A 21,306-nucleotide genomic window follows, 5' to 3' on the forward strand; every position below is an offset into this window, starting at 1 on the left:
TCTAGAGAATTTTTAATTTCATTTATTGTGTTGTTCATCATTGTTTGCTTGCTCTTTAGTTCTTCTAGGTCTTTGTTAAATGTTTCTTGTATTTCTCTGTTCTATTTCCAAGATTTTGGATCATCTTTACTATCATTCTGAATTCTTTTTCAGGTAGACTGCCTATTTCCTCTTCATTTGTTAGGTCTGGTGGGTTTTTACCTTGCTCCTTCATCTGCTATGTTTCTCTGTCTTCTCATTTTGTTTACCTTACTGTGTTTGGGGTCTGCTTTTCACAGACTGCAGGTTAGTAATTCCCATTGTTTTTGGTGTGTGCCCCCAGTGGCTATGGTTGGTTCAGTGGGTTGTGTAGGCTTCCTGGTGGAGGGGACTAGTGCCTGTGTTCTGGTGGATGAGGCTGGATCTTGTCTTTCAGGTGGGCAGGTCCACATCTGGTGGTGTGTTTTGGGGTGTCTGTGACCTTATTATGCTTGTAGGCAGCCTCTCTGCTAATGGGTGGGGTTGTGGTCCTGTCCTGCTAGTTGTTTGACACAGGGTGTCCAGCACTGTAGCTTGCTGGTCATTGACTGGAGCTGGGTCTTGGCATTGAGATGGAGATCTCTGGGAGATTTTTGCCATTTGATATTACGTGGATCTGGGACGTCTCTGGTGGACCGATGTCCTGAACTTGGCTCTCCCACCTCAGAGCACTGCCCTGATGCCTGGCCAGAGCACCATGAGCCTGTCATCCACACGGCTCAGAATAAAAGGGAGAAAAAAAGAAAGAAAGAGAAAAGAAAAGAAAATAACGTTATTTAAAATAAAAAAATATTAAGAAAAAATTTTAAAAGTAATAAAAAAAAGAAAGAAGAGAGCAACCAAACCAAATAACAAATGCACCAATGATAACAGGCACTAAAAACTATACTAAAAAAAAGAAGAAAAAAAACCGGACAGACAGAACCCTAGGACAAATGGTAAAAGCAAAGCTACACAGACAGAATCACAAACAGAAGCATACACACACACATTAACAAAAAAAGAAAAAGGGGAAAAAAATATATATCATTGCTCCCAACATCCACCTCCTCAAGTTATGATGATTTGTTGTCTATTCAGGTATTCCACAGAGGCAGGGTACATCAAGTTGATTTTGGAGATTTAATCCGCTGCTCCTGAGGCCGCTGGGAGAGATTTCCCTTTCTCCTCTTTGTTCGCACAGCTCCTGGGATTCAGCTTTGGATTTGGCCCTGCCTGTGCGTGTAGGTCGCCTAAGGGCGTCTGTTCTTCGCTCTGACAGGACGGGGTTAAAGGAGCAGCTGATTCGGGGGCTCTGGCTCTCTCAGGCTGGGGAGAGGAGGGGTACGGATGTGGGGTGAGCCTGCAGCGGCAGCGGCTGGTGTGACGCTGCACCAGCCTCAGACGCGCCGTGCATTCTCCCGGGGAAGTTGTCCCTGGATCACGGGACCCTGGCAGTGGCGGGCCGCACAGACTCCTGGGAGGGGAGGTGTGGAGAGTGACCTGTGCTTGCACACAGGCTTCTTGGTGGCGGCAGCAGCAGCCTTAGCGTCTCATGCCCATCTCTGGGGTCTGCGCTGTTAGCCGCGGCTCGCGCCCGTCTCTGGAGCTCCTTTAAGCGGAGCTCTGAATCCCCTCTCCTCACACACCGCGAAACAAAGAGGCAAGAAAAAGTCTCTTGCCTTTTCGGCAGCTCCAGACTTTTTCCCGGACTCCCTCCTCGCTAGCTGTGGTGCACTAGTCCCTTCAGGCTGTGTTCACGCAGCCAACCCCAGTCCTCTGCCTGGGATCCAACCTCCGAAGCCCGAGCCTCAGCTCCCAGCCACAGCCCGCCCCAGCGGGTGAGCAGACAAGCCTCTCGGGCTGGTGAGTGCCGGTCGGCACTGGTCCTCTGTGCGGGAATCTCTCCACTTTGCCCTGTGCACCCCTTTTACTGCGCTCTCCTTCGCGGCTCTGAAGCTTCCCCCCTAAGCAACCCGCAGTCTCCGCCAGTGAAGGGGCTTCCTAGTGTATGGAAACCTATCCTCCTTCACAGCTCCCTCCCAATGGTGCAGGTCCCGTCCCTATTCTTTTGTCTCTGTTTTTTCTTTTTTTTTTTGCCCTACCCAGGTACGTGGGGACTTTCTTGCCATTTGGGAGGTCTGAGGTCTTCTGCCAGCGTCCAGTAGGTGTTCTGTAGGAGTTGTTCCAGATGTAGATGTATTTCTGATGTATTTGTGGGGAGGAAGGTGATCTCCACGTCTTACTCTTCTGCCATCTTGAAGCCTCTTTTTCCTTTTTCTTTATTGTTTATGCTGTTTTTCAGCTTGATCAATAATCTCTATTGATCTATATTCAAGCTTGCTAATTCTTTCTTCTTCCAGTTCTAATCACTGTTGAGTCCCTCTAGGTGTTTTTATTTCAATTATTTTACTTTTCAACTCCACACTTTCCATTTGGCTCTTTTTTGTAATTTCTCTTTGTTTTTTTTAGAATTGGTTTCATAATTTCGCTTTATTGATATTCTTCATTTGATGTGATATTGTCAACATATCTTTCCTTACTTCTTTTATCACACTTTCCTTTAGTCTGTTGAACATGTTTATAATGGCTACTTTGAAGTCTTTCTTTCTTAAATACAATTTTAGTCACTCTCACAAGAGTTTCTGTTGCTTGCTTTTTTCAGTGCATGGTCATACTTTTCTGTTTTCTTTTCATGACTCATAATTTTTGGTTGGAAGCTGAACATTTATGTAATAAATTGCCACAACTCTGTGTGCTGTTCTCCCCTCACCCCTTGGGGCCTTGTTACTGTTATTTGCTTATTTATTTGCTCAGTGACTCACTGGATTATTTTGGTGGTATCTATTTCCTCAAACACACAGTGTTAAGCTTCTGCTGTTTCTCCTTGGGGCTTTGGGAGAAAGCCCACAGTCACCCTGCTGTGACAGTGGTATTGGTAGAGCTCTATTCCTCTAAAATAGATATTCTTAATAACTCTATATCTATTAATGAAATAAAATTTGTACTTAAAAAAACTCCCTATAAAGAAAATACAGGTCCCTAATGACTTCACTGATTAATTCTATTAAACATTTTTGGAAGAAATAATACCTATTTTAATCAGAGTATTTTGGAAATTAAAAGATGAGGGAATACTTACCAACTCATTCTGTGAAGCTAGAGTTACCCTCATACCAAAACTAAGATATCACAAGGAAAGTAAACTGTGGACCAATATCTCTCATGAACATACATGCCAAAATCCTTAACAAAATATAGCAATTCATGTCCAGTAATATAGAGAAAGGATAATGCATCCTATGTAAATTTGGTTCATCCCAGGAATTCAAGGTTGGATGAACATTTGAAAATAATGTAATTCATCATACTAGTAGATTAAAAAAAACTATATAATCCTCTCAATAGATGCAGACAAAATTCAACATTCATTTATGATAAAAGCTCTCAAAAACTAGGAATAAAAGGGCAAATCCTCAACCTAAAAAAGGACAGAAAACACCAAAGGTAACATTATACTTAATGGTGAAATATTGAATGCTTTCCCCATAGATCAATAATAAGATGTTTGCTCTCACCTCTTATATTCAATATTGCATTTGAGGACTTAACCAATGCAATAGGAAAAAAAATACAGATTGGAAACAAAGAAAAGTATTTTTATTTGCAATCAACATGTTTGTCTTAGAAAAATCTTAAGGAATACACACACATACACACACACAAATAGCTATTAGATCTAATTAGTGAGTTTAGCAAGTTGCAGGATATAAGGTTGCTATGGGAACATCATTTGTATTTCTATATACTAGCAATAAGCCATTATAAATTAAAATTTCAAAATACCATAAAAATATGAAGAGATAAATATAACAAAATGTGCACAAGACCTGAACACTGGAAAATATAGATGTTGCCTAGAGAAAATATGAGAGACCTAAATAAATAGAGATATCATGTTCATGAATTCAAAGGTAGAATATTGAGATGTTAATTCTCTCCAAATTGATCTATGTATTAAACACAATCCCAGGCAATATCCTAGAAGCTGTGGGTTGTTTGTTTTTTTTTGATTTGTTTGTTTTTGTGTGTGTATGTGTGTTTTGAGGTAGAAAATAAACTGATTCTAAAATTTATACAGAAATTCAAATGACTTAGAATAGCCAAAACTATTCAAATATTGGAAAAAGAACAAAGTTGGAGGCAATGCAAATTCAAACCATATGACACCCTTCAGAGTAACTAAAGTTAAAAAATATTGACCAAGATGTAGAGAAACTAGAATTCTCATAGATTTCTTGTGGAAATATAACTTTGTAAAACCAATTTGCAAGAAGTTTGACTTTATCTATTAAAGCTGAACATATGCCTTCTTTATTGCCACAATAATGCTGTATAATAGACCACCCCAGGCTCAGTGACTTAGGACAACAGCATTAATTCTCATACTCACCAGTCTTTGGGATGTCTAAGTTTATGCTAATCTAAGATTGGTTTGGCCTGCAGGTTGGATTCACATCTGCTCCATATGTGCTTATTCTGAGGGCTCAGACTGAAGGGGCAACAGCTACATGAGACTATGGTCTCCTCGTGTGCATCACCTGCACTCAGGAGCCAAATCAAACTATGCAAGCACACAAGACTCCTGCATATATCATGTCTGCTAATATTCTATCAGCCAAAAGCATTCATATGACCAAGGACAATATCAATGGGGTAGAAAAGCAAACCTGACCAACAGTAAAAGAGGGAAGGGAATAAATATTTGCTGAAGCAAAAAGTCCAAATCATCATGTCCAGCACGTCCAGCATGTAATACACCCAACATAAATGATGCCCAAGTGTACAGAGATGTGAATAAGAAAGTTCAGGGCTTCCCTGGTGGCGCAGTGGTTGAGAGTCCACCTGCCGATGCAGGGGACATGGGTTCGTGCCCTGGTCCGGGAAGATCCCACATGCTGCGGAGCGGCTAGGCCCATAAGCCATGGCCGCTGAGCCTGCACGTCCGGAGCCTGTGCTCCGCAGTATTATTCATCATAGCCAAGAACTGGAAATAATGCAAATGTCTATCAACAGTAAAATAGATAAAGAAAATGTACTACACCCACCCCTATATATATAGCAATGAAAATGAAAGAATTGTGTACACAAAAACATGAGTCTCACAGTGTTACTCCAAAGAAACCAGGCACAAACCCATTCAGTTTATATAAAGTTCAAACCACAAGCAAAACTAAATGATAAAGTTTAGGGATGCATATTTAGGCAGCAAACCTACTAAGAAAGGAAAGGAAGAGATTACCATGGAAGTTAGATTCGTTGTTAGGTTTGATGGTAGGTAAGGGGAGTGGGTATTGATCCATAGGTGGCGCAAGAAGGAACTTCTGGGTTTTTGGCAATGTTCTATTTCTTGACCAGGGTGGTGGTTTCATGAATATTTGCTTTGTGATAAACCAGGGAGTTGTACATACTGGTTTTATGTACTTTGAAAACATCGGCTGTACCTCAGTCTCTGCTTCTACAGCCAACCTTCCTCAGTTCTTGAACACAATTTCATGTCTAGGACTTTTGTACTTACTTTGTCTTCTGCTTGGAAAGTTCTTCCTCCTCATCTTCCAAGAACTAATTTGGTCTGTTTTTATCACTGAGGTTTGACCTCAAATGTCCCTTATTCAGTGAGACGTTGTAGCTCTGCCTCTTCTGCTCCGGCCTCCAGCCTCCAACCCCATCCTCAGCATTTCTGGCTTGTTTTCACTGCAGTATTATTAAGTTCTGTTCTGGTGGTGGTGGTGGTGTTACTTGTTACTGTTTGTCATCCACCTCTAGAATAAGCTCCACTCTGTGCAGGTCCTTATCTGGCTTATTCATGACTGTAATCTTAGTGCCTAATTCAGCACCTGGCCACAGTAAACAATAAAAGATGCTACTGAATGAGTAAATTATTCTGTTCCCATAGTGTGGCCCAGTGTCTGGCTCACGGTTAAGTGCATCACCTAGTATCTCTGATTGGTATAAGTAATGCTATTTGTGGTAACAGCATTGCTATAGTAATGCTATTCCCTTAACTCTGCATGGAATAGAAACTTCTAGTGGTGTTTTCCTAGGGAACCCACCACATAAACAAATGTTACATGGATCAACGTTTATTAAATTACTACAAAGGCGTGATTTCGTAAACGTCGCTTTTGGGCAAGACAAGACAAGCAACGCTGCAGCAGCTGTAGCAGGAGACTCAAGGAGGTATATACTCCCAACGGTGAGGCGAAAGACACCCGCAAACACATTCAAGGCCGTCATGGCCGCGCCTCCGCGGTTCCCCTTGCGCGCCTTCCGCTTCCGGTAACGCGTCAGCCCCGCGAGACGCCCCGCTCCGCCCGCCGGGCAACCGCGCCCGCCAGAATCCTCTGTCCAATCCCGGGCCGCGCCGCGGGCTCGCGCCTGCGTAGAGGAGAGAGGTGAGCGCCGCGTGGACGACGGCCGCAGCTCGCGCCTGCGCGTCGGCTTCTCCCCAGCGATTGGCTCCTGCCTCCTAGGGACGCGACAGTTCAGTTTTCACTTTCTCTCCCCCCATCTCCGCTTCCTGTGGGCGTGGGGTTTTACTTCCGGGTTCCAGCGTCAGTCACTGAGAAAGTCGACTTGTTACCTCAGGTGGTGGGGAGTTTCAGCGTTCGTGCCTTCCTATGACCCTCTGGGGCAGGAGCAGCGTTTGGCTGACGAGCGCGGCGAGGTCTGCAGGCTCCGAGCCTGGACTCCGGTCCCGCGTCACTCCCGCCGGCGCCTCGGAGCCGCCCCGCGACGCCCGGGCGGCGTTCTTGGCACAAGGGCGGAGAGGAAGGACTGTTTGCGACGTGGAGGGTCCCGCGCGCTGCTGACGAGCCTGTGCGAACGCGGGCCCTGTGGAACCGGGAGGAGGGGAGTCCCTGCAAGGGGCGGCCCGAAGGCTCCCCGGCCCGGGGAGTTGGCCCGGGCGCGGCTGGTTGGCAGGGTCCGACGGGATCTGTCACGCTTGGCCTCGAGGGCCTGAGGGGAGGAAGCGCGTGTGGAGGCGCGGACAGCATTTTAGCATGGGGAGGAAACTGAACGCTGATCTTCGGTCCGCGGGGGCGGCGGCGGCGCACAGGACAGGTGAGACTGCCTCTCGTGAACGCCCACCCAGAGTGCAGGCGAGAGGAGCCCGTCCTCCGGGGCCGAGTGCCCGGCGTGGCCGCTCGGGCTGTGCGGGGTTCGTTGTTGTCATTTTATTTTTTAATGAAAAATTGAGTTCCAGTCGACTTTGCATGCTTCTCATGGATGCTGAGTTGACTCACGCGTTCTTGCCTGGTAGCGCTGCTCTGGGTGGGAGGGGCGGGGGTCGGAGGTTTTCAGAATCGCTTTTGCTTTGCTGCTTCGGCTCTGACTCCACCTGTGGCCGCTTTCAGCTGCTAACACACCGATTTTCACCTGTTTGTAGTCAGTCAGCGTCTTCCAGGTGTGTAAGGCGTCAGAATTCCTGTTTCCCCTTTCGGAGGTGGAAAGTGTAGGGTGGTTCAGCACTTCCTTTGAGTTGCCTGTGAGAGGACCGCTGCATCCTCGTGGACGTTGTAAGAAGTAGCCAGCTGAAGCTTTCTTTGCTCCTTGGGTTGGGACTGGCAGTGAAGTACTTTTCTAAGGATTCTTGGTGAAGTCCGCACCTCCGCTTTCCTTCTGCATAGACTTCATTGGCCGTGTGTGACCTTTTCTTTTTTAAAGTAGGCATAGAAGAGGTCTTTCCCCAGGGAGGGTCATTTAGCTGAAAACCGAAGTAGCGCGTCATCGTAGGTTGGTCCATTCAACCCAGCAGTTTGTCTGAAGGTGGCACCAAGCAGCATTTGTGGGAGAACGTGGCACATTAACCTCAAAATTGGGGGGAAGATCCTTTGAAAAGCCTCAAGTTTCTCTTAATCACCACTTGTCTATTTGAAATCCATATATTTAAATACACCTCTTTTACCCTTTATTCTCCCTGTAAGGTAAAATTAGAACAGTAAGGTTTTTGAAAATACATTCCAGACGTTAAGTGCTGTGCAAGCATACGGTGTTATTGCAGTAACGTTGGTGATCCAAGGTCCCACGGTGTTCCCCTGAAAAAGCATTAGAAGGGGAAAGGGGTTTGGATATATTTAATATTATAGGCTATGAGATTGGTAGTAAGCCTACTCAGGAGGTTTATAACAAAGCTGCTATTCCTTAATAGTGTAAAAATACTTTTCTCTTGAAAAACTGCCTTCTAGAACCGGATAGCTCTATACAGTATACTCAGTACAACAGTAAATAACTCATAGTGGAGAAAAATTAAAAGTGACACAGTGTTCACAACTATTTTAAGGAAGACAAAGAACAGTGTTTGAAATTTTGTGTTTTCAGGACATTTGTCCAAGTGTAACCAGTTCTTTTTAAAAAAGAGCTGTATCAGGAGCATCTCCTGTAATCCAGACATAGTTGCTTAAATGAATTAAAATCTGCAAAGTGTCTAAAAACTTAACTGAGACGTAGTGTTTGTTAAATAAATGCAGTGTGATATATCTACTTAGTGTAATTAAATAGATATGGCATCTATTTGTCAAATGAGTCTTTCATTCCTCTACTGATGGACGTTTAAATTATTTTCAAGTTTTCCCTTATAACTAAAATGCTGCAGTGATTTTTTTGCCATTATAAGCAGTGTTTCATGTGCTCATCATAGTATTTCTATGAATCGTAGACTTGATTGCTTCTGAGAATGATGGATAATAATGGTATTAAATTACCCTCAAATGATTGTACCTTTTTATATTCACTTTCTCAAAAGATGTGTTTTATCTCCCCACTAGCCAGCACCGGATGGTAATATTTTACCAATTTTCTAATAGTTGAAATAACATCTCATTTAAATGTTTATCTTCCTTGGGTAGTAGGAAAATTAAGCATTTTTGGCCAGGTCATATACTTTGCTGATTTTTTTTTTTAATTGAGTTCTGAATTTTCTTCTTTTCTTTGACTCATTTATCTACTACCACACTGTTTTAATTATTGTAGCTTTATAACATAGTTTGGTACTTTCTTTTGAAAAAAATTTTGGGCTCTTCTTTTGCATTTTTCTTCCAGATGAAATTTAAAATCATCTTTTCAAGTTCTATAGAAAATCTTGTTGGGATAGATATTGTTTGTGATTGCATTGAATTTATAGATTAATTTGAAAAGAGACATTCTTTTGAGTTTTTCTTTCTAAGAGGATAGGTATGTCTCCTTGTTTCTTCTGTTAAAATTTTTGTTGTGAAATATACCATTTGTATATACTGTTTTAAAAAACAAAAACAAAAAACTGTATCTGTGTACTCTGCTTAATAGACCATCACAAGTACCTTAGAAGCCTTTGGTGTGTGCCTTTCTCCAGAAACAAAGGATTCTCTGCCCCCATCACCATGGTCATCCTGAATTTTGTGTTAATTATCCCTTTGCTTTTCTTTACAGTTTTATCAACCATATATGTATCCTTAACCAACATATTGTTTACTTTCACCTGTTTTTGAACTTTAAGTAGAATCATATTGTGTACTCTGTGAATTACTTTCGTTAAACGTTATGTTTCTGAGATCCATCCCTGTTGAAGCATGTACCTATAGCTCAATTCAGAAACTTGAGGACTCCTTCACAGTTCTAGGAAGTATTGAGGACCACAAAGATCCTTTGCTTATGTGGATTATATCATATTAGATATTAAAACCAACCAATTTTAAACGTAGATGTTGGTATATTTACATATACCATTAAGCATATGGTGTATTGCTTATAGATTTGTATACCTCTAAAAAATACTACTACTACTAATAGTAAACCTACTACATCTTAAACAACATTTTTAATGAAAAATAACTATGTTCCAACACCCAAAATAAGTTAGTGGCAAGAGTGTTTTTGTTTTACGTTTTCGCAAATATATTTAATGACTGGAGTCTCATGTTTGCTTCTGCATTCAGTTAGTTGCAATATACTGTTTTAGTTGAAGTATATGAAAAAATCCGGCCTCACTAAGCTGTATGTTTAGAAGAGGGAGGAATATTTTAATATTCTTTTAAATAGTTATCTTTTTCTTTAATACTCATCAAAACCTAATAGTTTCTTAACGGTTAGCTGAAATATAGAGTTTGGAATCAATGAACTTCTCAAACTATGCGATATTAAAACCTATTGGTCTAGCTTGCATTTTTTTAACATCTTTATTGGAGTATAATTGCTTTATAATGGTGTGTTAGTTTCTTCTTTATAACAGAGTGAACCAGCTATACATATACATATATCCCCATATCTCCTCCCTCTTGCATCTCCGTCCCACACTCCCTATCTCACCCCTCTAGGTGGTCACAAAGCACCGAGCTGATCTCCCTGTGCTATGCAGCTGCTTCCCACTAGCTATCTATGTTACATTTGGTAGTATATATAAGTCCATGCCACTCTCTCACTTCATCCCAGCTTACCCTTCCCCCTCCCCGTGTCCTCAAGTCCATTCTCTACGTCTGCATCTTTATTCCTGTCTTGCCCCTAGGTTCTTCAGAACTTTTTTTAAAAAAAACTCCATATATATGTGTTATTGTACAGTATTTGTTTTTCTCTTTCTGACTTACTTCACTCTGTATGACAGACTCTAGGTCCATCCACCTCACTACAAATAACTCAGTTTTGTTTCCTTCTATGGCTGAGTAATATTCCATTGTATATATGTGCCACTTCTTTATCCATTCATCTGTCAGTGGACACTTAGGTTGCTTCCATGTCCTGGCTATTGTAAACAGAGCTGCAGTGAACATTGTGGTACATGACTCTTTTTGAATTATGGTTTTCTCAGGTATATGCCCAGTAGTGGGATTGCTGGGTCGTATGGTAGTTTTATTTTTAGCTTTTTAAGGAACCTCCATACTGTTCTCCATAGTGGCTGTATCAATTTACATTCCCACCAACAGTGCAAGAGGCTTCCCTTTTCTCCACACCCTCTCCAGCATTTATTGTTTGTAGATTCTTTGATGATGGCCATTCTGACTGGTGTGAGGTGATACCTTACTGTAGTTTTGATTTGTATTTCTCTAATGATTAATGATGTTGAGCATCCTTACATGTGTTTGTTGGCAATCTGTATATCTTCTTTGGAGAAATGTCTATTTAGGTCTTCTGTCCACTTTTGGATTGGGTTGTTTGTTTTTTTGATACTGAGCTGCTTGTAAATTTTGGAGATTAATCCTTTGTCAGTTGCTTCATTTGCAAATATTTTCTCCCATTCTGAGGGTTGTCTTTTCATCTTGTTTGTGTTTTCATTTGCTGTGTAAAAGCTTTTAAGTTCCATCAGGTCCCATTTGTTTATTTTTGTTTTTATTTCCATTACTCTAGGAGGTGGGTCAAAAAGGATCTTGCTGTGATGTATGTCATAGAGTGTTCTGCCTATGTTTTCCTCTAAGAGTTTTATAGTGTATGACCTTACATTTAGGTCTTTAATCCATTTTGAGTTTATTTTTGTTTATGGTGTTAGGGAGTGTTCTAATTTCCTTCTTTTACATGTAGCTGTCCAGTTTTTCCCAGCACCACTTATTGAAGAGGCTGTCTTTTCTCCATTGTATATTCTTGCCTCCTTTATCAAAAATAAGGTGACCATATGTGTGTGGGTTTATCTCTGGGTTTTCTGTCCTGTTCCATTGATCTATATTTCTGTTTTTGTGCCAGTACCATACTGTCTTGATTACTGTAGCTTTGTAGTATAGTCTGAAGTCACGGAGCCTGATTCCTTGAGCTCCGTTTTTCTTTCTCAAGATTGCTTTGGCTCTTCGGGGTCTTTTGTGTTTCCATACAAATTGTGAAATTTTTTGTTCTAGTTCTGTGAAGAATGCCATTGGTAGTTTGATAAGGATTGCATTGAATCTGTAGATTGCTTTGGGTAGTAGAGTCACTTTCACAATGTTGATTCTCCCAATCCAAGAACATGGTATATCTCTCCATCTGTTGGTATCATCTTTAATTTCTTTCATCAGTGTCTTATAGTTTTCTGCATACAGGTCTTTTGTGTCCTTAGGTAGGTTTATTCCTAGGTATTTTATTCTTTTTGTGGCAGTGGTAAATGTGAGTGTTTCCTTAATTTCTCTTTCAGATTTTTTATCATTAGTTTATAGGAATGCAAGAGATTTCTGTGCATAAATTTTGTATCCTGCTACATTACCAAATTCACTGATTAGCTCTAGTAGTTTTCTGGTAAAGTATTTAGGATTCTCTGTAGTATTATGTCATCAGCAGACAGTGACAGCTTTGCTTCTACTTTTCTGGTTTGGATTCCTTTTATTTCTTCTTCTCTGATTGCTGTGGCTAAAACTTCCAAAACTGTGTTGAATAATAGTGGTGAGAGTGGGCAACCTTGTTTTGTTACTGATCTTAGAGGAAATGGTTTCAGTTTTTCACCATTGAGAACGATGCTGTCTGTGGGTTTGTCATATATGGCCGTTATTATGTTGAGGTAAGTTCTCTCTGTGCCTGCTTTCTGGAGGGTTTTTATCATAAATGTGTGTTGAATTTTTTCAGAAGCTTTTTCTGCATCTATTGAGATGGTCATATGCTTTTTCTCCTTCAATTTGTTAATATGGTGTATCACATTGATTGCTTTTTGTATATTGAAGAATCCTTGCATTCCTGGGATAAACCCCAGTTGATCATGGTGTATGATCCTTTTAATGTGCTGTTGGATTCTGTTTGCTAGTATTTTGTTGAGGATTTTTGCATCTGTGTTCATCAGTGATATTGGCCTGTAGTTTTCTTTCTTTGTGACATGTTTGTCTGGTAGCTTGCACTTTAAAGGGATCTTTCACCCATGCATTGGTCATGAGGAAGATACTAGTTCACTGAATTATGTAGATTTCCCAAATGATGGCACATTTCAATATATAATACCAAAAACTCACTTACATTATCATCACCACTTTGGGAACCACTCCTGTGATTCATTCGTTTTTGTTGAAGTATAATAATCTACTCTAAGAATATATTATACGTTTATCCATTTTATTCTTTATGAACATATTGGTTATTTCCAACATTTGGGCTGTTATAATTAGCGGAGCCATAAATGTTCTCAGTCATCTCCAAGTGCATATACACAGTACTGTTGATCGGGCATATTTGTAGTGGAAATGCTAGATCCATTGGGAGGATATTTGCATGTTCAATTTCATTAGATAATATCTAACTTTTCCCAGATGGTGATTCTGATTTATACTCCACCAGTTGTGAATGAAACCTCCCTTTGCTCTCCATTCTCTCTACGTATGGCATTGTCCAACTTTTAAAATCTTTGCTGGTCTGGTAGAAGTGAAATGATATATTACTGTGGTTTTAAACTGCATTTCTCTGATTACTTAAAAGAAACTCAGGGTCTGTTTTCTACAGGCTGCTTGTTTTTTCTTACTAATATCTACGAATTAAAATGAAATATGTTATATATACTAGTTGATGAACTCTTCCTGTTGCTAAAAAAGTTACTAGGATCATTTATTTAAACAATTTAAAAACATGTAAAGGCATGTTTTAGTCTTTCTTCCCTGTACCTGTCCAGCTCATTCCCCCAGTGTATTTTTTTATATTCCTCCTTCTTACTCTAATTTCTGCTATTATGCTCCTTATTTTCCTCCACTTTTCAGTATATTCTAGAAGTCTTCACAAATAAGTATAGACGAAGCGTACTCATTCTATAGAGTAGGAAAAGCAGTTTTCTACTTTGTGGCTGTACCAGTTTTACCTAATCTGTAGTAGATAGAGTATTTGATATTTTTCTAATCTTTTGCTATTAAAAAAAAACGGAACAGTGGTGCATGGAGTAACTTTGTAGAGTTGTCAGTTTGTATGTGAGATTTCTATACAGTTAATTTCCAAAACTGATTGTTGGGTCAATATGTAAATGCTTTTGAAATTTTGGTAAATATTGCCAAATTGCTTTTCCTTGGATTTTGCACTCTTACCTGCAGTATACCTAAGTGACTATTTTTCCTAAAACCTCGCCTCACAGAATATGCTTATAAATTTATAGGTTTTGATAGTGTGATCAGTGAAAAGTGGTATCAGTTTATTTGAATTTACATTTTCTTGGACCGTTTGAGCATCTTTATATATGCTTAAAGGTCTTTCCCCCCTCTTTTTTTGTACTAACTGTTCATATCCTTTGTCCATTTTTCTGTTTTTTATTGGGTTGTTGAACTTTGGGACTTCTTTACATACTCTAGGTACTAATCTTTTGATAGTTAAGTAGGTTGCAAATTCTTTTTCTCTTTGTGGTGCTAGTAATTCTTAATTTTAAACATTTTTATTTCATGTCTGTGTATTTAGAATTGTTATTTGTGGGTAGTTTGGAGTATAGCTGTAATTTTAACTTTATTCACATATGGATAACCAGTTGTGGTAGAAATTACCATTGAATCCACTTGGGTTTGAAGTTTTGGTGGTGGCAGATTCTTGACTAGTGATTTAATTTTTTTAATAGTAGCAGGATTGCTTAGATTCTTAAAGAAAATTATGTCAGTTTTGGTAAATTAGATTTTTTCTAGGACTCTGTCCATTTTGTCTAAATTTGTAATATTTATTGGTACAGGGTTGTTAAAAGTGCCCTCTTCCTATTTTTAATGTGTGAAGAATGTGTAATTATGTCTCCTTTTTTCATTTCTGATACTGCATACTTCTGTTCCCAACTCCCCTCCTCCTTTTCTATTAATTCATCTTGCCTGTAGTGTATCATCTATCTTATTAGTCTTTTCAGTGAATCCTTTTTTAGCTTTGTGATTATCTCTATCATGTATTTGTTTTTATTTTTTAATTCTTTTTTTATTAATTTATTTGTTTATATTTTATACTCAGCTGCGTTGGGTCTTTGTTGCTGTGTGCGGGCTGTTTCTAGTTGCGGTGAGATGGGACTACTCTTCGTTGTGGTGTGCAGGCTTCTCATTGCGGTGGCTTCTCTTGTTGCGGAGCACAGGCTCTAGGCTCTCAGGCTTCAGTAGTTGTGGCATGTGGGCTCAGTAGTTTGGCTTGCAGACTCAGTAGTTGTGGCACATGGGCTTAGTTGCTCCACAGCATGTGGGATCTTCCCAGACCAAGGCTTGAACCTGTATCCCCTGCATTGGCAGGTAGATTCTTAAGCACTGAGCTACCAGGGAAGTCTTATCATATATTTCTTTTTGTGTTTATTTTTTGTTTTTTCATTTATTAAACTATTTTTGAGATAGCTATAGATTTGTATGCATGTGTATGCTTTAGATATGCTCATTTTAAAGAGCATCAGTTGGAATTTTAATGCAATTTTCAAACATTTTTAGCTGGGATATATAGCCTATTTACATTTGCTGCAGTTGCTCTTATTTTTGCTTTCTATTTGTCCTGGCTGTTTTATATTTCTTTTTTCTCCTTTTTTGTTATTTTTTTTAAAATAGCTATTTAATATCTTATATCATTTCATTTTCCCCATATATTATTTCAGAAGTTTTATACTTTTTTCTCTTTTTATAGTTATCCTAGAAATATCATGCATCCTTGACTTTTCAAAATCTAAAAATAACCAGTAGGGCTTCCCTGGTGGCGCAGGGGTTGGGGGTCCGCCTGCTGATGCAGGGGACGCGGGTTCGTGCGCCGGTCCGGGAGGATCCCACGTGCCGCAGAGCGGCTGGGCCCGTGAGCCATGGCCGCTGGGCCTGCGCGTAGAGGGCAATAGTAGAGGCCGCGGTGGTGAGAGGCCCGTGTACCGCAAAAAAAAAATTTTTTTTAATAATAAAAATAAAATAACCAATATCTTTACCTTCCTCTTAGATAATAGAAGAACCTTAGTAGTTTAATTTTATTCAGCCCCTCATGACTTAACATGTTATTATTATGTAGTTTAATTTTTTTTAATATTCTTATAAGACAGAAGGAGACCTGTTTAGAATTGTTATTGTGTCTTGCAGTCAGTCCTTTTTTATATTTCCCACATTTTTGCTACTTTCTCTATTATTCATTGATTGTTTTATCTTTTAGACCATCCACCTAGGGCCATTTTCCTTCTGCTTAAAGTCTATCCTTTAGAATAGATGAACTTTCTTAGTTTGTGTTTACCTGAAAATGTCTTTGTTTCATCATCACTTAAGGAAGATGTTTTTGCTAAATATAGCAGTTTAGGTTGGCAGTTATTTTCTTGTAGCAATTTGAAGATCTCATTCCTCTGTCTTTTGGTTTCCATTATTGCTATTGAAAAGTCACCTGTCAGTCTTTCAGTTCCTTGTCTCTGGCTGCTTTAATATTTTTCCCTTTGTTTTTAGCTTTCTGCTGTTTCACTGTATCTATATTTATCTTGCTTGGGTTTATTTGGCTTTTTTAAGTCTGTAAATTGGAGGTGTTTTGAAATGTGTTTATTGACTTATTCATAACTCCTAAACTGTGAATTTCCATTTTTATGTTCTATTGATCTGTTTGTCTTAATGTATAAATAAATCTTTTATAACCTTCATAGTAAATATTTTCTCCTGGTCTTTTGCTTTTCTTTTCCTTTGTTTCCCACAGTTTCCCCAACAGACTGCATTGCCAAACTCATGGATTTTTGATAATCTGATAAGTGAAAAGTGAACCTTGACAATAAAACTCTGGAACTGGTCTTTTGAGAGGAGTAGGACTGCGACTACTCTTTCAGTTTTTTCATCATAATTGGTTTATTCAGATGTTTCTTCCACTTAGACCAATGTTAGTAAATTATATTTTTATAATTTTCAAATTTATTGGTATAGTGTGTGATAATTTATTATTTTCGAAATTTTTCCCTGTATTTGTGGTTAGCCTTCTTTTGTTGATATTTAATTTTTTCTCTTTATTGATTATATTTGCTAAAGGTTACTTATTCCAAAAGAACCAGTTTGGGGACTTCCCTGGTGGTCCAGTGGTTAGGGCTTCACCTTCCAATGCAGGGGGTGTGGGTTCAATCCCTGGTGGGGGAGCTAAGATCCCACATGCCTCATGGCTGGCGGGGGTGGGGGGACAAAAACCATAAAACAGAAGCAATATTGTAACAAATTCAGTAAAGTTTTTTTTAAAGAAATGGTCCACATTAAAAAAAATCTTTTTTTTTTAAAAAGGAACTAGCTTTTGGTTTTTATTGTTTAACTCAATTGGCCTTTTGTTTTTAAATTTGGCCTCTTTTTATTTATGAATTTTCTAAGAAGTGTCTGGGGCATACTTTCTGTTTTTTCTTAAGAATTTAGTAACACTTAATTGGATAACTAAATCCCTTGGTAATATTCTATGTTAAAGACTCTGCCCTCCTTGGTACGGTGAAATAGACCCTGTTTAGAACCTTTGGGTACACCTGCTCCCTCATTAAATATTCAAGACCCCAACTCCTGAGGCCTGTTTTGACCAGTTGAAGCACCTGCTTCACCCTGTGGTTATCCTCCACTTCTCTATGAGCCACCTTTAGTAAATAGGCCTATTCTCTGCCCAGGGCATTTGTGATGGGATATATCTAGGGGTGGTGGTGATTAAAAAAAAAATCATTGTTATGGTATGGATTAGATGTCACTTTCCCTTTTGTTATATGTGATAATCAAAATAATCTAAAGCAGGTCTTAAAATGTAATTGACCCTGAGAGAAATTTAGTCTTAGGATTTTCTTGTAAGAAGGACAAAACTACTTAACAGTGTCTTTGTAGTGTATAAATACAGTAATGTGTTTAATGCAGCCATTTCATTGCAGGCTGATAGTTTGATGCTGAAGCACAAATTAGTAAACGTGGTTTGATGAGCCAGAACAAAGGCCGGTTCCTTTATACAGATGTCTGAAAATGGCACCATATAAACTTCGAAGTGATTCTAATAAAAAGTGCATAATCTTGAATATGGAAAGTATGTTCTCCAAAGAATCTGTTGACTTTTTACACAGCATAGCAAGAAAGAAAACAAAATATGATATAAGATTATAAGCATCTGTCTGATATATAGAAATCTTTTTTATAGTAGAAATGGATTTTGAAAATGTTAAAACAATCTTCAAAAATTGAATATTAAGTCTAAAAGTAAGCCACAGTTAAATGAAAAAATCATAGTACAAAGGGATTTTTAGCAATGGAAATAATTTTTTTTTTACTTTTGAATTTTCTTTATATTTTTATACAGCAGGTTCTTATTAGTTATCCATTTTATACATATTAGTGTATACATGTCAATCCCAATCTCCCAATTCATCACACCACTACCACCCGCAGCCAATTTTCCCCCAGCAATGGAAATAATTTTTTAAAGTTTTTAAAAAGAAGGCAGTTGCTCTCCCATTGCATATGTTAAATATGCAAAGTGATTTTGTTATTTTAAATAGTAATTAATCTACGTGATTCTTTATGAATTTAAGTAATTTCCTTTGTGAGTTAAGGTTTTCCTGTATGTTTTCTATTTGTACAATACCATAGCGGCAATGATTCTCTAGGAGCTCCTGATTAGTTTTCCGCTGGCAAGTGCAGATACGGTCCAGGAAATGCATATGGATGTCTTAGATTACTTGGTTAAAATAAGCCAAAAGGAAAGACGTCCTTAGATCAGGCCAAACACCACACACACACACACACACACACACACACACACACACGCACACACGCACACACGCACACACACACTCCAACTTTATTTTTCATGAGTTTTGTTAAGGCTGTGTGGCTTAGTGGGAGGGACAAGCACCCCATCCCAACCCTGGGTGCTGGTATCAGCATCTCCTGGGCATATATGGAGTATCCAAAACCATATTCAGTAGACCTTTTATTTTTGTAAATTACACAGCAAAGCCCCATGAAACTATAATCAGCGAATTTACTAGACAATAATGGGAAAGCTTTATAGCAGCGGTGAGTTAGAATAACTTGGGGTCACTGTGGTGAAAAGACGTGGATTTCGGTTTAGGTCTAGGATTTGCAATCCAGAATGGTTACTGAATAACCTGCAGGCAAGACCTTCGAGGGAATTGAAGCTTGGAGCGATCGTTGTAAAATAACAATAAAACTGTCCACCTAGGAGTACTGGGAGACGTCAGAAACAGGGAACTGAGGACACTCTGCTTGTCCAGCCCTCGGACCAGACTGCGGCTCCCCGACCCGGCACACAGCCAGGCTACCTGGCTGTGCGCGTGTGCGCGGCTCGCGGTTCACCACCCGCCCTCGTTGACTTTTAAAGGCACAACCCGCGCCGCCCCCGCCACACTGGCTTTCGCTGGCGGGAGGGGGCCGGAGGGGCCAGCTGGGCAGAGGGACAGCCCCCTCCGCCACACACCATGAGGTGAGGAGGAGGGACCGGCTCTAACCCCCACCCAGCCAGGGGCTCCTGGAGACACCTGGCGTCTGGGGCCTCCCACCTGGCCGCTGAGCTGCCTGCCAGAGAACTGGGTGACGAGGAGACTGGGAGAAGGGACGGACTGGGTGTCCCACCTTCAGGGGGCTTTAGGGAGTGAAGCTTTGGTGGGGCCGCCGAGGTAGGTGGTGAACAAACGGTTTTATGTACTTAAGGGTTTACGGAGCGCCTTTGCCTCCTGACTCATGGGATTCTGCGAGGGTGGAGTGGAGAAACCCTTGCCGAACTGCCAGAGAGATGGCATCACTCTTTACAACTCTTCTGTGTGTGTAGACTTCTGTGTGTGTATAGTATTTTAGGAAGTCTTTTGAATTGTAAAGCAGTGATTCCAAATGGACTTTTGCACTTCAAATAATAGCAAGGGTATCTTGGTTTTTATTCTTTCTGTGGGTGATTATCTTGACATTAGAAAACATTTAAACTTTTGTACGTGGTAGACTTTTTTTAATTTAAGAAATTTTAAAAATTTAAAGTTTAAAAATTTTTAAAAACTTAAAAATTGTTATAAAAATCATACATTTCTCATTCTGTAGTATTTTTTAATAGAGAAGCTTTATCTTATGGGTCTCTTACTGTTTTGGCTTATGGGAAATGTTATTTCCATTCATTTACTTTGTGTTCATTTTAAAAACTAACTTGCCACTACGTAGGGCCATGGAAGATCTTTTTTTCCAAAATGAAAATAGCTTTACTTCCCCAGATTATATTTATGCTTACGTAAAATTTCAGATAATACATAAAGCTGTAAAAAGAATGAAACAGGAATTACCTGTACTTGACCTACCCAAAGATAACTTGGTAGAGCGTTGAGTACTGTGGTACTAGGAGCTCTGCTGGGTACTGAAGGGCTTTGTGAGCAAGACAAAGAGTATTTGCCTCTGTGGACCTTACATTCTGCTGGGAAAGATGGACACACACACACCCAAAAGTAAATAGACAAAATAGCTGTATGTTGTAATGAGTGATTTAAAGAAAATACCTACTTTAGGTGGGGTGATCAGAGGAGGTTTATCTGAGGGAATAACTTGAGATTTCACTAAAAGAAGAGAGGGAGATAAGCCAAGGGCAAAACAGGAGAGCGAGCGTTTCAGTCAGAAATAACAGCAAGTGCAAAGGCCTGAAAAGAGCAAAGAGCTTGAATGGAAAGACCAGGGTAGCTGGACCGTAGTAGTAAGCCAGAGGAGGGAGGATCAGGTGAGGTGGAGGAAGCAAGCAGGGGTCAGATTTCACAGGGCCATGGCAGGGAGTGTGTGTTGTATTCTGGGGGGCAACGAGAAGCCGCTAAGGGTTTAAGTAGAGAAGTGAAGTGATTTGGAATATGGATTGATTCATTCAATACATGAATGTGTATTGAAACCTTACTGTGTACCAGGCACTGTTCTGGGCACTGGGGTACAGCATGGAAAAGGATAAATTCCTGTATTCATGAAGCTAATAATCTAGTGGTGGGAGCATAATCAAATAAACAAGAAAAACATCAGATATTGATAAGCATTATACAGATGATGACCATTGTTTAAATCATAGTATATGTTCTTAAGACTTTGTGTATATATATATACATACTTCTCCTTTGTTATCAGCTTTTCTTTCCCCTAAACAACTTATGGTAGGATTTTTTCTGTGTTACATTAAATGAACAGCTTTCTTTTATTTGGGAGCATCAATTTGTTTTGTAGATTAAGTATGGCCAAAATAATACTACATAAATGAAAAAATACTGTGCAGCAACAAAAACTTATCTAAGTCATCTGTTTGGAAAGAAGTATATAGTAACTTCCTTTGGACAGTCTGACATGTGGCTCTCCTACCTCATCCCATGTTCCAGCAGCCCCTCATGATAACTTTGACCTGTTAATGTGGTTAGTTAAATTTATGGATTTCCTATTTATTGAACCAATTCATACATTCCTAAAATGTACCTTAATTGACTTCTGTTATTAT

General features: G+C 39.6%; 1 protein-coding gene across 1 annotated transcript in view; it reads left to right on the top strand.

The window, feature by feature from the left end:
* Positions 1-6,621: 6,621 nt before the first annotated feature.
* Positions 6,622-21,306, top strand: part of TASOR2 (transcription activation suppressor family member 2) — a 67,130-nt gene continuing 52,445 nt past the window's right edge. The window contains exons 1-2 of the mRNA XM_060159610.1: positions 6,622-7,122; positions 16,543-16,719. Of these exons, the coding sequence (XP_060015593.1) occupies positions 16,697-16,719 (23 nt within the window). The 5' untranslated portion in view covers positions 6,622-7,122; positions 16,543-16,696. The remainder of the gene's footprint in view (positions 7,123-16,542; positions 16,720-21,306) is intronic.

The sequence above is a fragment of the Lagenorhynchus albirostris genome, chromosome 1 (genome assembly GCF_949774975.1).
Source record: "Lagenorhynchus albirostris chromosome 1, mLagAlb1.1, whole genome shotgun sequence".
Taxonomy (NCBI): Eukaryota; Metazoa; Chordata; class Mammalia; order Artiodactyla; family Delphinidae; genus Lagenorhynchus; species Lagenorhynchus albirostris.